At 30.3% G+C, this 13087-nt stretch overlaps 2 protein-coding genes across 4 annotated transcripts; one reads left to right on the top strand and one right to left on the bottom strand.

Annotated features, from left to right (window-relative positions):
- Window positions 1-2603: 2603 nt before the first annotated feature.
- Window positions 2604-5363, bottom strand: LOC108749074 (venom serine protease 34-like). The gene is made up of 7 exons (XM_018487587.1): window positions 5184-5363; window positions 4744-4968; window positions 4442-4640; window positions 3738-3941; window positions 3444-3595; window positions 2723-2879; window positions 2604-2629 (listed from the first exon to the last, which is right to left on the bottom strand). Exons 1-7 carry the CDS (start codon window positions 5361-5363, stop codon window positions 2604-2606), a joined length of 1143 nt encoding a protein of 380 aa, XP_018343089.1.
- A 3575-nt stretch (window positions 5364-8938) lies between these two features.
- Window positions 8939-12480, top strand: LOC108749076 (protein Cep89 homolog). 3 transcript variants are annotated; one of them, XM_018487592.1, is made up of 6 exons: window positions 8939-9151; window positions 9633-9894; window positions 10085-10692; window positions 10757-11244; window positions 11336-11588; window positions 12010-12480. In XM_018487592.1, exons 1-6 carry the CDS (start codon window positions 9086-9088, stop codon window positions 12277-12279), a joined length of 1947 nt encoding a protein of 648 aa, XP_018343094.1. In that variant the 5' UTR covers window positions 8939-9085; the 3' UTR covers window positions 12280-12480. The 3 variants fall into 3 exon arrangements, with proteins under 3 accessions (XP_018343094.1, XP_018343093.1, XP_018343095.1); XM_018487591.1 differs by having other exon boundaries at window positions 9638-9894; XM_018487593.1 differs by having other exon boundaries at window positions 9638-9894; window positions 12023-12118.
- Window positions 12481-13087: the final 607 nt, after the last annotated feature.

Raw genomic sequence — 13087 nt, forward strand, 5'->3', positions numbered from 1 at the left:
TACGCTTTTAAAAACATATGTTTTAATAAGATTAAAGAGGATGTTAAATTCTTGAAATAAATAAAATGAGATATAGTGTTCATTTGTAGCTAAAATTTATTTTAATGACGTTATTAATGACGCACATAGCATATATTACAATTCCTTCTAATAGTAGTCTGTATTTTTATGTTAATAATTTATGTCATGTACAGACTTTAACAACGTTCGCTATTGCTGCAAATAATTCGAATTGCCGATAGAAATAAAGACTATTTGGACAACAATGTTATACAATATAATGACGCGTGCACGTAATGAGTAATACATGTCCTTGCTGTTCAATGCACCATGCTGAATGTGGTGGACGACCGAATGACGGTGATGTTGGTACCGAATGACGCACAGGATACGTGCAACCTTTCTTCCTGTTTACAAGAGTCCAGTTTTTATTTCTTTTTACCATCACAGGAATTGTAATACGTGTCAGAAGTGAAGAGCTCACGGTGAATAGATCGCCGATCTCGTATTTTACCGCGCACATCTTTCGCATGCAAGATAAGGACATAGGTACTATACGCTTCTACCTTTACCATCCATCTACCATCGCATACTAAAGTGGTTATACAAGCTTATTCTCACAATGGTCATTCAACTTCTTTTTACGGTCCAAAGCATTTTTGTACTATTCTGAATAGTACCGCATCCCTTGGGAATAAACCCGGATTATGCGAACCCCAAACCGGTAACGGACCTATTCTACGAAATTCTCACGACGAAATATTTGATATTTGACATTGAACATTGTATCTTAGTTGTACTTTAAATTGTTTAGAAAAAATAATGAAGCAAAAATGTTGAAAACATTTTCGATTCATCAAATTGAAAATTGATAATGTCGTTGTTAAATTCATAATATAATATCAAATTTTAAATACCCAATTTGAATTATTCTTATAGATTGCTAGTTGCTACTGCTGTAATATATCGTTAATTTAAGTAAAACAATCTAACTCAAGGAATATATATATATATTCTGTTATATAAAATATAACAGAAGAAATTTGATTCAAAATTAATTTATTATTTACCAAGTTCACGTTAACCTTAATGCTGTTTATGCTTTGAAACTAAGCAATTAAGTCAATTGAAATAGATTGAATTGTAATTGTTCTTGAACTATACTATGTTTTATATTGAAGTAATACTACATTTTGACACATTTGAAAGTTAAAAATAATAAAATGTTTAAGTTAAGGAATTAGTTCAAATTTAATTCTTTATTATTTAACAATATACATAAAATGAGATTAACTATTATATAGATATGTCTAGTTCTCTATTCTATAATAAAATTGATTTTGTCAATAAATGTTTAGTTCTTTCTCCGTAAGAACAACATATTTTCTCGCAAACAATTTTTCATATCAGAGTTCGATCACAGTGAAAAGAATATATCTATTTGCGTACTATCATTGGGTCAATAACTGTGTCAAGGATGTACCATGATATATATCAAAGAAATCAATTTATTTAATAAATGTATGCCGCGATCACGAAACTATTATTACTAATACTGATCGATATCGTTCGTAAAAGATTTGCTTTAATATAACATTGTACAATAGTATCAGGAAGATATAAAAATTATTCATTTTAATATAATTATTTATCTTGATTTTAATATTATTAAATATTTATCTTGATGTAAGTGAGCAAAATTAAACGACAGCACTTTGCACGAATTAATTTCTACGGCAAAAAAATCGGTAGTCGATCATTTCCTGCAGTCTTATCAGAATATTTTGTTTATATTAATTATTTTTATTGGTGTTCGCATATTTTATTTCTATACCTCTCACAGTAAGAGAGCATGATATAAATCTTCGGTACGTACTACGCCATGGCAAGTAAGCTAATGTGATACTACATTGGTCAGTGTAAGTGGTCGCTTACCATAGACCATTCCCTCCCATAGACGCTCTCACGTCACATCCTCATTCAGGAATTTATTAATAATGAGACATTGTTTACGAGTCGTTAATGTTGATCCTTCTATACCATGGAAATCTTTATTAAGGACAATCAAAGTTCCGATAAACGTGCACAAATATATCTCGGGTAAAATAATGAGATGTATATGAATCGCCGTACATAATTTATATTCCGCAATTCTCTCCAATGAATAAACAAATTCTATTATTTTAGAACACAGTGTACGTACTGGTATGTGTAAACTACGTCAAAATATATTGTTATAAATATTTGCTTGAAACTCTTTGACACATCTGTTGTCTGTTATTAATTGCAATTTAGATTGATATTGATTGTAGCATTTTGATCAATGCAAATGAATGTATTCTGACGTACAACGTTAAAAACAAATATACGTTTGAGTCTATAGATTAATGTCGAATATTATATAAGCCGAAAGCATTATATTAACTGGTGTAAATTAATACGTGAGATTACGTGAAAATGAGATAATCATATGAAAAAACATAACAATCTATAAAAACAAATTGCATATAAATAGCGTGCAATAGGTCGAAATAACAACCTATGTAAAATAACAAATTGTAAATAAATTATACCTTTTTATACATTTTTTGTTTACATCCTTCTTATTCGGGCATGCAGTAATTGATACCTGTAAGAAGATATAAATAAGTATCATAGGATAAATGCCCTCTCAATGAGACGATAACGCATACATGACGCATTGTACACTTCATGCACTTACCCGGTGTTACACTCAAGATCCAATCTATGTATGCGCCGACACGCATGTTAATTCCTGCTTTAGTACTGCCGCAACCCATTCCGGCATTGATAACACCTACGAGAACCTCCCGTTTCGTCGAAGGATTCTGCCAAAGAGCGGGACCGCCGCTGTCAAACTGAAAGAAAAATTGTAGACACGAATATAAAATGGCATTTTTTTTCTGCAAGCAAAACAAAAAGTAATGATGATATTAAAATGCCTTCAAAATGATTATTTCCAGAGAGCACACAACATTCAATGAATATTTTATAAATATTTATTAAAAACACTTATATATTCCATGAATGTACTAAAAACACTGTCAAATATTCATTGTACGTTCCTAGTAAACTGAATGGCATTCAATATTATAAATGTTTTATGAGCATGTAGAGAATATTTTGTACAATGTTCTATAAAATATTCTACATATTACAAATATTCTATGGAACATTTCACAAATGTTCGTTTTGAAATGAATATGAATATTTATGAATAGAATATTATACATATATTTATAGAACATTTGATTTAAATATTCCGAAATTAAGAATATTTGTATTTTATAAAAATAATTCGTAGAATATTTCGTGCTATCTGGATTAAAAGTCATTTTTGAGCGATTTATTTTAATATCGTTTTAATGTTATCATGATCTGTTGTTCTGTCTGGGTAACTTCTGCAGAATTTTCTATGTTACCTGACACGCGTCTTTTCCCTCCGCATAAGTACATATATGATCATTTGAAATACCCGGATACTGTTGACGACACTGCCGGTTCGTGATCACGCTTATCATAACTTTTTGCAAAGTATTCGACTTCATTCCTGAGAATTCTGTCAATCCCCAACCTGTTTCGATCAAAATAAACGGATAAAAACTTGTTTATGCAACCTACACGAAATAATTGAAACTTATATAGTGTTTGAAAACACACACACAAACATTAAATTATTTAGATAATAATTGCTGCTAATGATAATATTGTCTTACCCAATAAATCCACATAACTTCCTGCAAAAGAATCAGACTGATGCTCAAAGGGAAGACAAGCTGGTCCGACTTCTTCGCTGAAACTTATAACAGAATTCACCATTACTACAGCTATGTCATTTTGTAGAGGGACTTCAGTATCATATAGAGGATGCACGTAAAATCTAGATATAGTGTAGAGGCGCGAGGCATTTGTATCTGCACCTGGAATATTTAAAAAAATTCATTTATCATAATTAAAGCAGAAGTACTTAAGATATTTTTATGTGATTTTTACATAAATTATCTAATACGTTTTAATCGGACAAAGATTATTCAAAACATTTTATAGATAAGACTTGCACATGTTTATTTTTATATTTTATAGTTTAATTGTAATTTTAAATATTTAATTTGTACTTCGTTTAAATGTTAAAGTAATAATAATAATAATAATTATTATTATTATTGTGTTATAAGCAACAAAATTACAAAAAAAGAAAATATCAATGAGTGATAAAGTGCTAGCTATAAATGGCGAGCAGTATTGTTACTAAAAGAATACATGTGAATAGATCGACATTGTCAAAGTGAGACAAGATTTGTCAAGAAGCAGTAGAATGAAAAGAGGAGAAGGAAGAAAAAAATCCCCACATAAATCAATAAAAATATAATGCAAATATAATATTTTTGCAGAAACATTTGTTTTTGAAAAAAATGTTTACCCGTGGTAAGATCGTGATCTCCCACAAGTACACCCACAGTACTTGGGTCTATATTCCCTAAACAATGCGCGGCAGTTAACACATGTCTTTCGGATATGATAGTCGCTCCGCAAAATACCTCCGCTTGAAGAGAATCAACAAGACCAGCCATCATAGGATATTCATTCACGCCAGTTTCCATACCTCCCACTATTTTCGTCTATGATATATAATTAAAATTAGAACGAAAAATTCATAGAAATTATACATTTACGTCAAATTTTTTCACGTTACAATTATATACGTTATACTTAGTGCCATACCGACTTTTTCCATCCGCATCTACAAGAATCATCACCATTGTCCGTTTCGTCGATTGCTTGCAGCTCGCACAGAAACTTAATCCCCGATGACCAAAATAAAGTTGATAATTCAATAATCATAAATCTTCCTGTCGATTCTATACTAAATGGTTCATTGCCGCAATAAGATTGAGATGCAGAATCATTCACATATACAGTTAATCTATCCAAGGTGCATCTAACATTCTGCGGAAAAAATATTTTAAAAAAATATTGTCGTAAAAATTTGCAATTTTAATTACTAAAAAATAATAAATTTTATCATTTCTTTAACTAATCGAACTCTCTAACTAATCTTAGAAAATTAAATTATTTTTTTCGTGAAATTACGAATCGTTGATTATGGCAATGAATATCTTTCAGTAATCACGTTCGATTCTATTACAAGGCACAAATCTTACCCACGGAATGTTGAAATTATCGCACGTTAATCTAATGCGATAATTACTTTCCGCGAACCACCTGCAGTATTGTCGGCCGTTAGAAATGTTAGGGTAGTTAGGATTGTACACATAATAGATGCTACCAGGTTTTAAATATCCAGAATAGTTACAGTTTTGATGAAACAAACTGTTTGACATTATAAAATAGAAGAATAGGTTTAGCACGAGGAATCCAACTGTAAAAAGGACAATTTGTTACTGAATATACGCTATAATTTTTCGTTATTATTACAGATATATACAATAACAAAGAAAAAAATGCATTGTATAATTTATAATTAAAAATAACATTTTTTCATTTATCTTTACATTCCATTTGTGTCATAGGTGTTATAATATATATTCACAAGGATTTTATACATTATGCTAAATAATATATTCTTTAATTAGCGCTTTTCATCTCGCCTGGAGCGAGATGAGACAAAAGCACTGAAATTATCTCGAAAATAGAAATGATAATTAAAAGCCGATTGCGGCCAAGTGTTACTTAACAGTATTTCAAGAATAAATTATTACGACGCCACAGTTGTCGTCATCATTGCGCAATCAAGACGTTTTCTTCGAAAACATACATACTTCCAATTTTATTATCCTCTCTCTTGCGGAGGTAGATATATCTCTTTGACATTGAAATTCAGATTTGCTATCAAATCGTCATACAATAAAGTGACATTATATGATAAATTCAGAAATAAGGTAGTCGTTTATGAAGAACCGCATTGCAGTTGTCATCATATATCGCAAGCAAATGTATAGAAACATGCTACAGGAGCGAGTTAAGCTTTTTGCCGAAGTCAATAAGCGATTTAGTCTCATTGATATTATTGTAATTTAGGACTTCCGTGCAAGTCTTGTAAGTAATAAAAATTGATGAATTCGACGAAATAATAATATATCATATAACTGATTTCCAATGAAAAAAATTCTAATAAAATCTCATAATATTTTTAAAAATTTGTCATATTTTGAATTTATAAAAATTTCTAAAAACAAGTACCTTAAACTTTTTAGAGTTTATAAATTTTCTTCAGAAATTATAGAATAAAAAGTCTTAGAATATTTCAGAATTTACTTCTTTATGTGTAAAGAATTCTAGAAAAGATTTTTTTCAGAATTTTTAAAAAGTTAAATGAAAAGGAGCATACAGCCACACTTTAAATACCCTTCCCGGTACTAGTGTTAAGATGTTGAACTACAATCCAATATACATTCAATTAAATTGAATTAATATTTCAGAATTAATTGAGAGCCGATAAATCATCGGATTCACACAATCATTCTGATAATCCCCCCAAATCCACCCAAATCTTAAAAAACTGTAATAAACTTATTGCGAAAAATTTTTTTTTTTTTTAAGTGTTTCAATTTACATAAAAAAATTTGTAAAATTTTTTAAAAAGTTATAAAATTACATAGAAATTCTGAAAATTTCTAAAAAATTCTAAGAAAAATTTTTTTCTTCGATGGAATACCTTCTACATTTTAAAAGAAATGGAGCAGTTCTCGCGCTCAATTATCATAATTATTATTATTATTATTACACATGATATAATTTTTAAATATTATAATCAAATAACTCAATTGTCCGTATAATCCCATATAGAAGTCCAATTTTTTTTAATAATACTAAAAATAACTTATTTAAAAACGCTACTATTTAACGTTTTTAATATTAAAAATTAATAATCAATGCATCATTCAGTATTAAATTTCTGTATGGATTGCGCATAGTTTTGCAAAGTTACGAAATTCGCGAGTGAGTATCGCTTCTACGATCGCGTGGCTGTAAGTTTGTACAAGAATAAATTGAACATATGTGTAGGTATATAGTTGGAGCAATTTTATTATAAATGGCAATTCCCTCTTCTTGTCCCCGGTCTACGGCAGGCTTTCAGCAGGCCCCACGTTGAATGAACTTGAATGAAATATGCATACGCGCGTACATGTGTGTCGCGGGCTTTCATTGATTCGCGCTACAATTGTTCCTGTTAGCTTGACGCTTGAACTAACTGACGGTCTGTTGCCAATAAATGTTAATTTGCCATCAGTTGCCATCTAACTATGAGCCAGAAAGCACTGTGCACTGTTAAATATCAAAGGAGCAATGACAATCCAATCCATCACATTAAATAACATTTTGTTATTTTTAAATTTCATCTGCTTCAAAATGTAAATTAATCCATTCTTGTGGTTAGTTTTAAGGCGTGAACATCGTTCATATTAACGTCTGTACTTAGTAAATATTAAATAAATTAAATTTGAATCAAATTTAATACATTTTCTTGAATTGAATTGTTTAATTCTAATTTTAAATTAAAATTGTTTTTTTCGAGATGTAAATCGCGTTATCGATTTTATCGCCAGCAGAAAGAAATTTGAGAGAAGCCATGTCGACCTTTTTCCTCTTACCATCGAAATCGTCCGTACACAACTGCCATCCATTTTCAGTTTGAGAACCACGTGACTACATACATTTTCTGACACTATCGATAAAATCGTATCGTCGAAAGTAGATGTGGTTTGTCTCTGTACTAAATCCTTAGGATATAGAAGTATGCAGATCATCCATAGGAGGGATAGTTTAATGAGTCCTTGAAAAAAATTTTAATTTTGCATCTCCTACATATGTAAATAAAAATTGTTGAATTTTAATAAACAAAATTGAAAATTCAAACAGATTAATTTAGTGAATTTTGTCTTATAATATTTATCTTATAAGGGATGTCGCGGGGTGGAGAAATGAAATTAGTACCAAGGTTATATCATTGCACGAAAGCTCTCACTATACAGAGAGAGTATATTTATCTTATAATATCTTATAAAATATTACAAAGTTACATTTTTTTATGCAAATTTTCAGTTTCCGTTTTTACCAAACATAATTACTATAGTATAACTCTTTTATCTTAGAATAAGATGATGATTCTGTCATTCACGTCTTATTCTAAAAAGAGTTATTTAGTATTCATTGTTTTAAATAACAACACTTCCAACTTATTCCTTATTTAATATTTTAAATAAGTTTCTGAAACTTGTTTTATATTTTTTATTTTAAATAATTCGTATGTATCATACGTAAGTTTAAAGAATTTCTGAAACACAAAATAATTTGCAGTAATAGTAGTATCTTAATAAATTAATTGATTAACTGAAAAATTAAATAATAATTAACAAAATATTTTAGCACTTTTAGCCAAAGCTGTATTTAGCACGAATTGTTTCACGATATTAAGAAAATTTGCATATATCTTTATATAAAGAACATATGTACATAGAATACTTTATCAACCTTTATTTAAGTATGAATTATTAAAAAGAATAATAAAAATTGAGACAATGTTGGAATATCAAAAATACCCCATTCGAATAATTACTAATTACATTTAAAAGAACCATACAAGTAATATAGGATTGTGCCACATCTACTTTCGACGATACGAGTTTATCGATAATGTTAGAAAATGTACATAGTCATGTAGTTCCCAAATTGAAAATGGATGTACTGGTGGTAATGTACGGGCGATTTCGACAGTAACATGAAAAAGTCCGGCATTTCTTAGGTTTCTCTCTGTCGCCAGTAACGTAGCTACGTAGTTCTCAAATCGAAAATAGATTTACAGGCGCTAGTGTACAAGAGATTTTGACGGACCTATGAAAAACTTCTCGGGATGACCAGCCGTGCTGGTTGCCATGGTGGTTAAGAGTCATGGCTGTGATCAAAACACAAACAAACCAGGAGCTTTCTAAAAAAGCCTGTTTCGAGTCGGTGCGATTCGAAACATCACGTGTTTGCGCCGGTAACGTCAAATTCGTATGTACAGATGGTTTTCTAAGATTTTCTACTGCTGTCTGTTACGTGCATGCCTTTGGAGCAATCGCAGGCAATGCCAAGTCGCGACAACAGTGTTGACAGGCATAGAGAAAAGGTAGATTGTGCATAAAAATGTCTCAATTACTACCTCGTCTGTTTATTATTTATTAGTTTATTTATATATTATTTATTTGTATCACATTTTTGTAATGCTGCTCATTATTTTCTTCATACATTATTTTTTTTTTGCATGTATTGCTGCTTTTCATTTTATTTTCTTTATATATTTTTGGAGGACTAGCTCTAGAATGTTAATAGCTTTAGCTATTTATCTACAGCCTTGAATAAAAATATTAAACATCTTATTAATCATTATTTAAAGTTTCAGCTTAAAAATTGATTTACGGCATTTACTATAAATTATCCTTTGTTTCAAGAACTCTTTAAATTTATGTATAACCAATAGGTAACAATACAGAATTTCAGATAAATAAAAAACTAAGTGCTTAATATTTTTGAACAAAGCTGTATATCTTCATTTAAATAAAATGATTTATATTTACATCTTCTAACATTTGATTTTATCATAATCGTAGCGCAGCAGTCGTAAGGTTTCAATCATAGAAAATGAATTGGAACCAGTGCATAAACCACTGCGTTATAGACGGTTTCATAGGACTAGACGCCATTCAAGAGTCAAAGGAGAATTTGAAGAATTAATGGATAAAAATGGAAACAGCAATGGTGTCATAGTACCTAAAAAAAGTAACAAGCATAGTGTTCAAAAGAAACTTGACAAATTAGCTGAAGAAAATCGGATATTAACGATGAAATTGGAAAGTTCTAATATAAGCCCTGGTAAATATTTGCTAATAATATACAAGGGCAGTTTGATAAGTTAATGATTTTTTAAAAAATGACTATATTGAAAAATAAGTCGAATTTTGGTAAAAAAGAAATTGCTGACTTATCAAACTGCTCTTGTACTTTATGATATAAATAATTTGTTCGTAACGAGCAATCAAGAAAATATTTAATAAAATTTCAGAAACTATCACAGAATTAAAAGAAAAGGATTCCTTAATATCAAAAATTTACAATAAGTATCAGAAATTGTTGAAACATCATGACAGTTTACAACAAGAGTATGAGAAAGTAAGTGCTCTTTTGGCAGAACGTGAAACGGAATGCAATCAGTTGCAAACGCATCACAAGAAATTTACAGAAGTTTTACAAAAAGTAGAGAAAACCAATTCTAATCTTCTAACATTTAATCAAAGATGTAAGGCTGAAAATGTTCAGTTAAATGAAGATGTTCTGCTTCTTAAGCATGTGATATATCGATTGAACGCAGAACTTGAAAGATATCAAGATAAATTAAAGGAATCTGGACAAAATGCTTTACCTAAAAATGTTAATGATATATTAGATTCTAAAAGATCAGCAGACGATATCAAAACAGTGTCGAAATCTTGGGGTTCAGTGAATACGCATGTGCTAGGTCCACTTTTAGACGCTTATCAAGAAAGCCTGTCGGAGAAACAAGAGCTTGTAAATAGATACGAAGAAGACATCGCGAATTTTAGTACCAGATGCAAAGAAGTTATCACGGAGAATGAATGTATGCAGAACGAAATGGAGAAGTTGAAGTCACAGGTATTATATTTATAAAAGAACATTGTCCTGCACCTTACAAATTATTTCAGTAAAAGTTTTCCAGTGTATCAGGTACACAGATGAAATCAAGATGATATCCGAGGATGCTGACTTGCTCAAGGAATTGAACGAGTGTTACACGAAACAGACAACTCATCAAAAGCAGAAGATACACGAGATTCATTCGTTGTACGAACAGAAAGTGGGGGCAATGTCATTTGACAATAACAGACTTCACGAGGAATGTCTCGTTTCTAAGACTGAATTGAGTAATCTGCAAGGGAAATATGATATTCTTCACAAGGAATATGAAAAGTTGCAAAACGATAATACAAAAACAATGCCTGTTCATGTACATAATGCTGCTGTCGAAGAATGTAGAGAATTGTTTGATAAATTGAAGCGTCAGTATGAAACTGAGAAAGAAAAACTATCCACTCGCATTAAAGAATTGGAAGAATCCCACGGTCAAAATAAAAGTCAACTGGATATAGTTACGATTGAAAGAAATCAATTGAAAGGATTGAATAAAAGTTTTGAAAAACATCTGAAGTAAGTTCCATATTAATGAGTATAAATTACAAATAATAAAATAAATATAATACATTTAACCTATTTATTTTTTTGTTTCTTCTCTTTTTAGACGTTTACAGCATAAATTGGAACATTTTCAAAAAATTGCGCATTCTATGCAAATATCCCGAGATTCCTTTAAGAAACAGTTAAGAAAGACTACATTATATTGCGAAGAGTTATTTAGTGAATATGAAAGAATAGCCGTCGAACGGGACAAGTTAGTAAAACTTTTACATGAAACAGAAAATGAAAATGCAAGTATCCATTTGCTCGGCGATACTATTACTCAACGAGTAGGTCACTTAAAAGATCAATTAAAGGTATGAATCAAAAGAAAGATATACATATATCGCTTCCTTACTTAAAAAATGACACAACTAAAAAATTATTATTTTCGAATTATCGTGAATGAATTAGATAGGTATAAACATTACCCTATCATTTATTAAAAGTGAATTCTAACTTAACTTCATAAAAAAAATCGTCAAAATATCATAAAAAGAGTGGTTTAAAAACATTATTAAAATATCAAAATCTCAAAAAAAGTGTTTTTTAGGGATTGTGAATCGAAAGCGTTAGAATACACTATTTTTGCTGATATTATTTGATTAGTCAGTAATTCTATCAAGTTGAAAAACAGTTTTTTCTTTTCTGAGAAATTAATTTTTTTAATTGTATCACTTTGAAGTAAGGGAACGATATAATTTTTATAGATTTTTTAATGCGATCAAATATTATCAGATTGTACACGAAGGTGCCAAGCAACAAATAGCAATGGCAGAAAAAAATATGAAAGTGCAGCAGCTCGGTGTACATCGAATGAAGGACGAGTATCACCGAGAACTGCAACGCTTCAAGCATCTGCTGAAGCAAAAAGAGGAAATGATCGGACGATTGCAGAAAGAGATTAGCGCGACCCGCGAGAACTTGGAACTCGTTTGGAAAGTTACCGCTGAGGATAATAAGAAAGTTAAAGGAGGACTGAAAAGCGTGAAGATACAGCACGTTTAGTTACGCTTAGAAATTACCTACGATGGACATATTCACGATGTAAAACAAATCTAATTCCGTCTCTATAATATATATGAAGGATACAATAAAAGAAAAGTATCACTATACGGAAAAATGATGTTGTATTAACAATATTAACCGACAATTTAATTTTGGAAATTATCTTGTTAATTCAATGACAGTATTAATGAAACAAATACGTCGTGCTCTTTTTTTTTTAAATAAAATGTTATTCGTTTAACTATTATTGCATAAACAAGATTATTTTCAATTAAATTATTGCCGGATAATGTTGCTAATACAACATTATTTTTTTCTATGTAGCAATGTAACACTTACACAGCCTAACACAGATTATCTTAAGCGTCTTCTAGACGATCCATATTATTGTACAATATTATTAATTTATCTAGGTATTATATTAAGCCCCCAGTTTTGAATTGTTTAAAAAGGGGCATCAATAATATTGTACAAAATAATTAGACGATAAAATATTAAACGTCTAGGGACCGCTTTAGTCGTCTATAAACGGAACTATAACGGACTAGTCATTGTACAATATATGTGTAGCATAATATTATCGAACGCAATCTTTGTAATTATTACATACACAATTATATAATTATATAGTTTTCTTATTGCATTTTCGATCGAGATCGACGTGTAGGGAGACATTGAGTCGATTTGCCGTTACATCACGGATTTAAAAATCCGTCGCTCCGACTGACCGATCATTGAGATAATGTATTCCGCATGATAATGACACGTACGTTCCTCGTGCCAAATATACCTAAACACGCGTACGCTC

The sequence above is a fragment of the Trachymyrmex septentrionalis genome, unplaced genomic scaffold (assembly GCF_001594115.1).
Source record: "Trachymyrmex septentrionalis isolate Tsep2-gDNA-1 unplaced genomic scaffold, Tsep1.0 scaffold260, whole genome shotgun sequence".
Classification (NCBI taxonomy): domain Eukaryota; kingdom Metazoa; phylum Arthropoda; class Insecta; order Hymenoptera; family Formicidae; genus Trachymyrmex; species Trachymyrmex septentrionalis.

Coding starts and splice junctions, on each gene's coding strand:
- LOC108749074 (XM_018487587.1), bottom strand. CDS start 5,363: ATGTCAAACAGTTTGTTTCATCAAAACTGTAACTATTCTGGATATTTA. Junction 4,969..5,183: donor ATAATTTCAACATTCCGTGG/GTAAGATTTGTG, acceptor TTTTTTCCGCAG/AATGTTAGATGCACCTTGGA. Junction 4,641..4,743: donor GATGCGGATGGAAAAAGTCG/GTATGGCACTAA, acceptor TATATATCATAG/ACGAAAATAGTGGGAGGTAT.
- LOC108749076 (XM_018487591.1), top strand. CDS start 9,039: ATGTACAGATGGTTTTCTAAGATTTTCTACTGCTGTCTGTTACGTGCA. Junction 9,152..9,637: donor TTGACAGGCATAGAGAAAAG/GTAGATTGTGCA, acceptor ATCGTAGCGCAG/CAGTCGTAAGGTTTCAATCA. Junction 11,589..12,009: donor ACTTAAAAGATCAATTAAAG/GTATGAATCAAA, acceptor AAATATTATCAG/ATTGTACACGAAGGTGCCAA.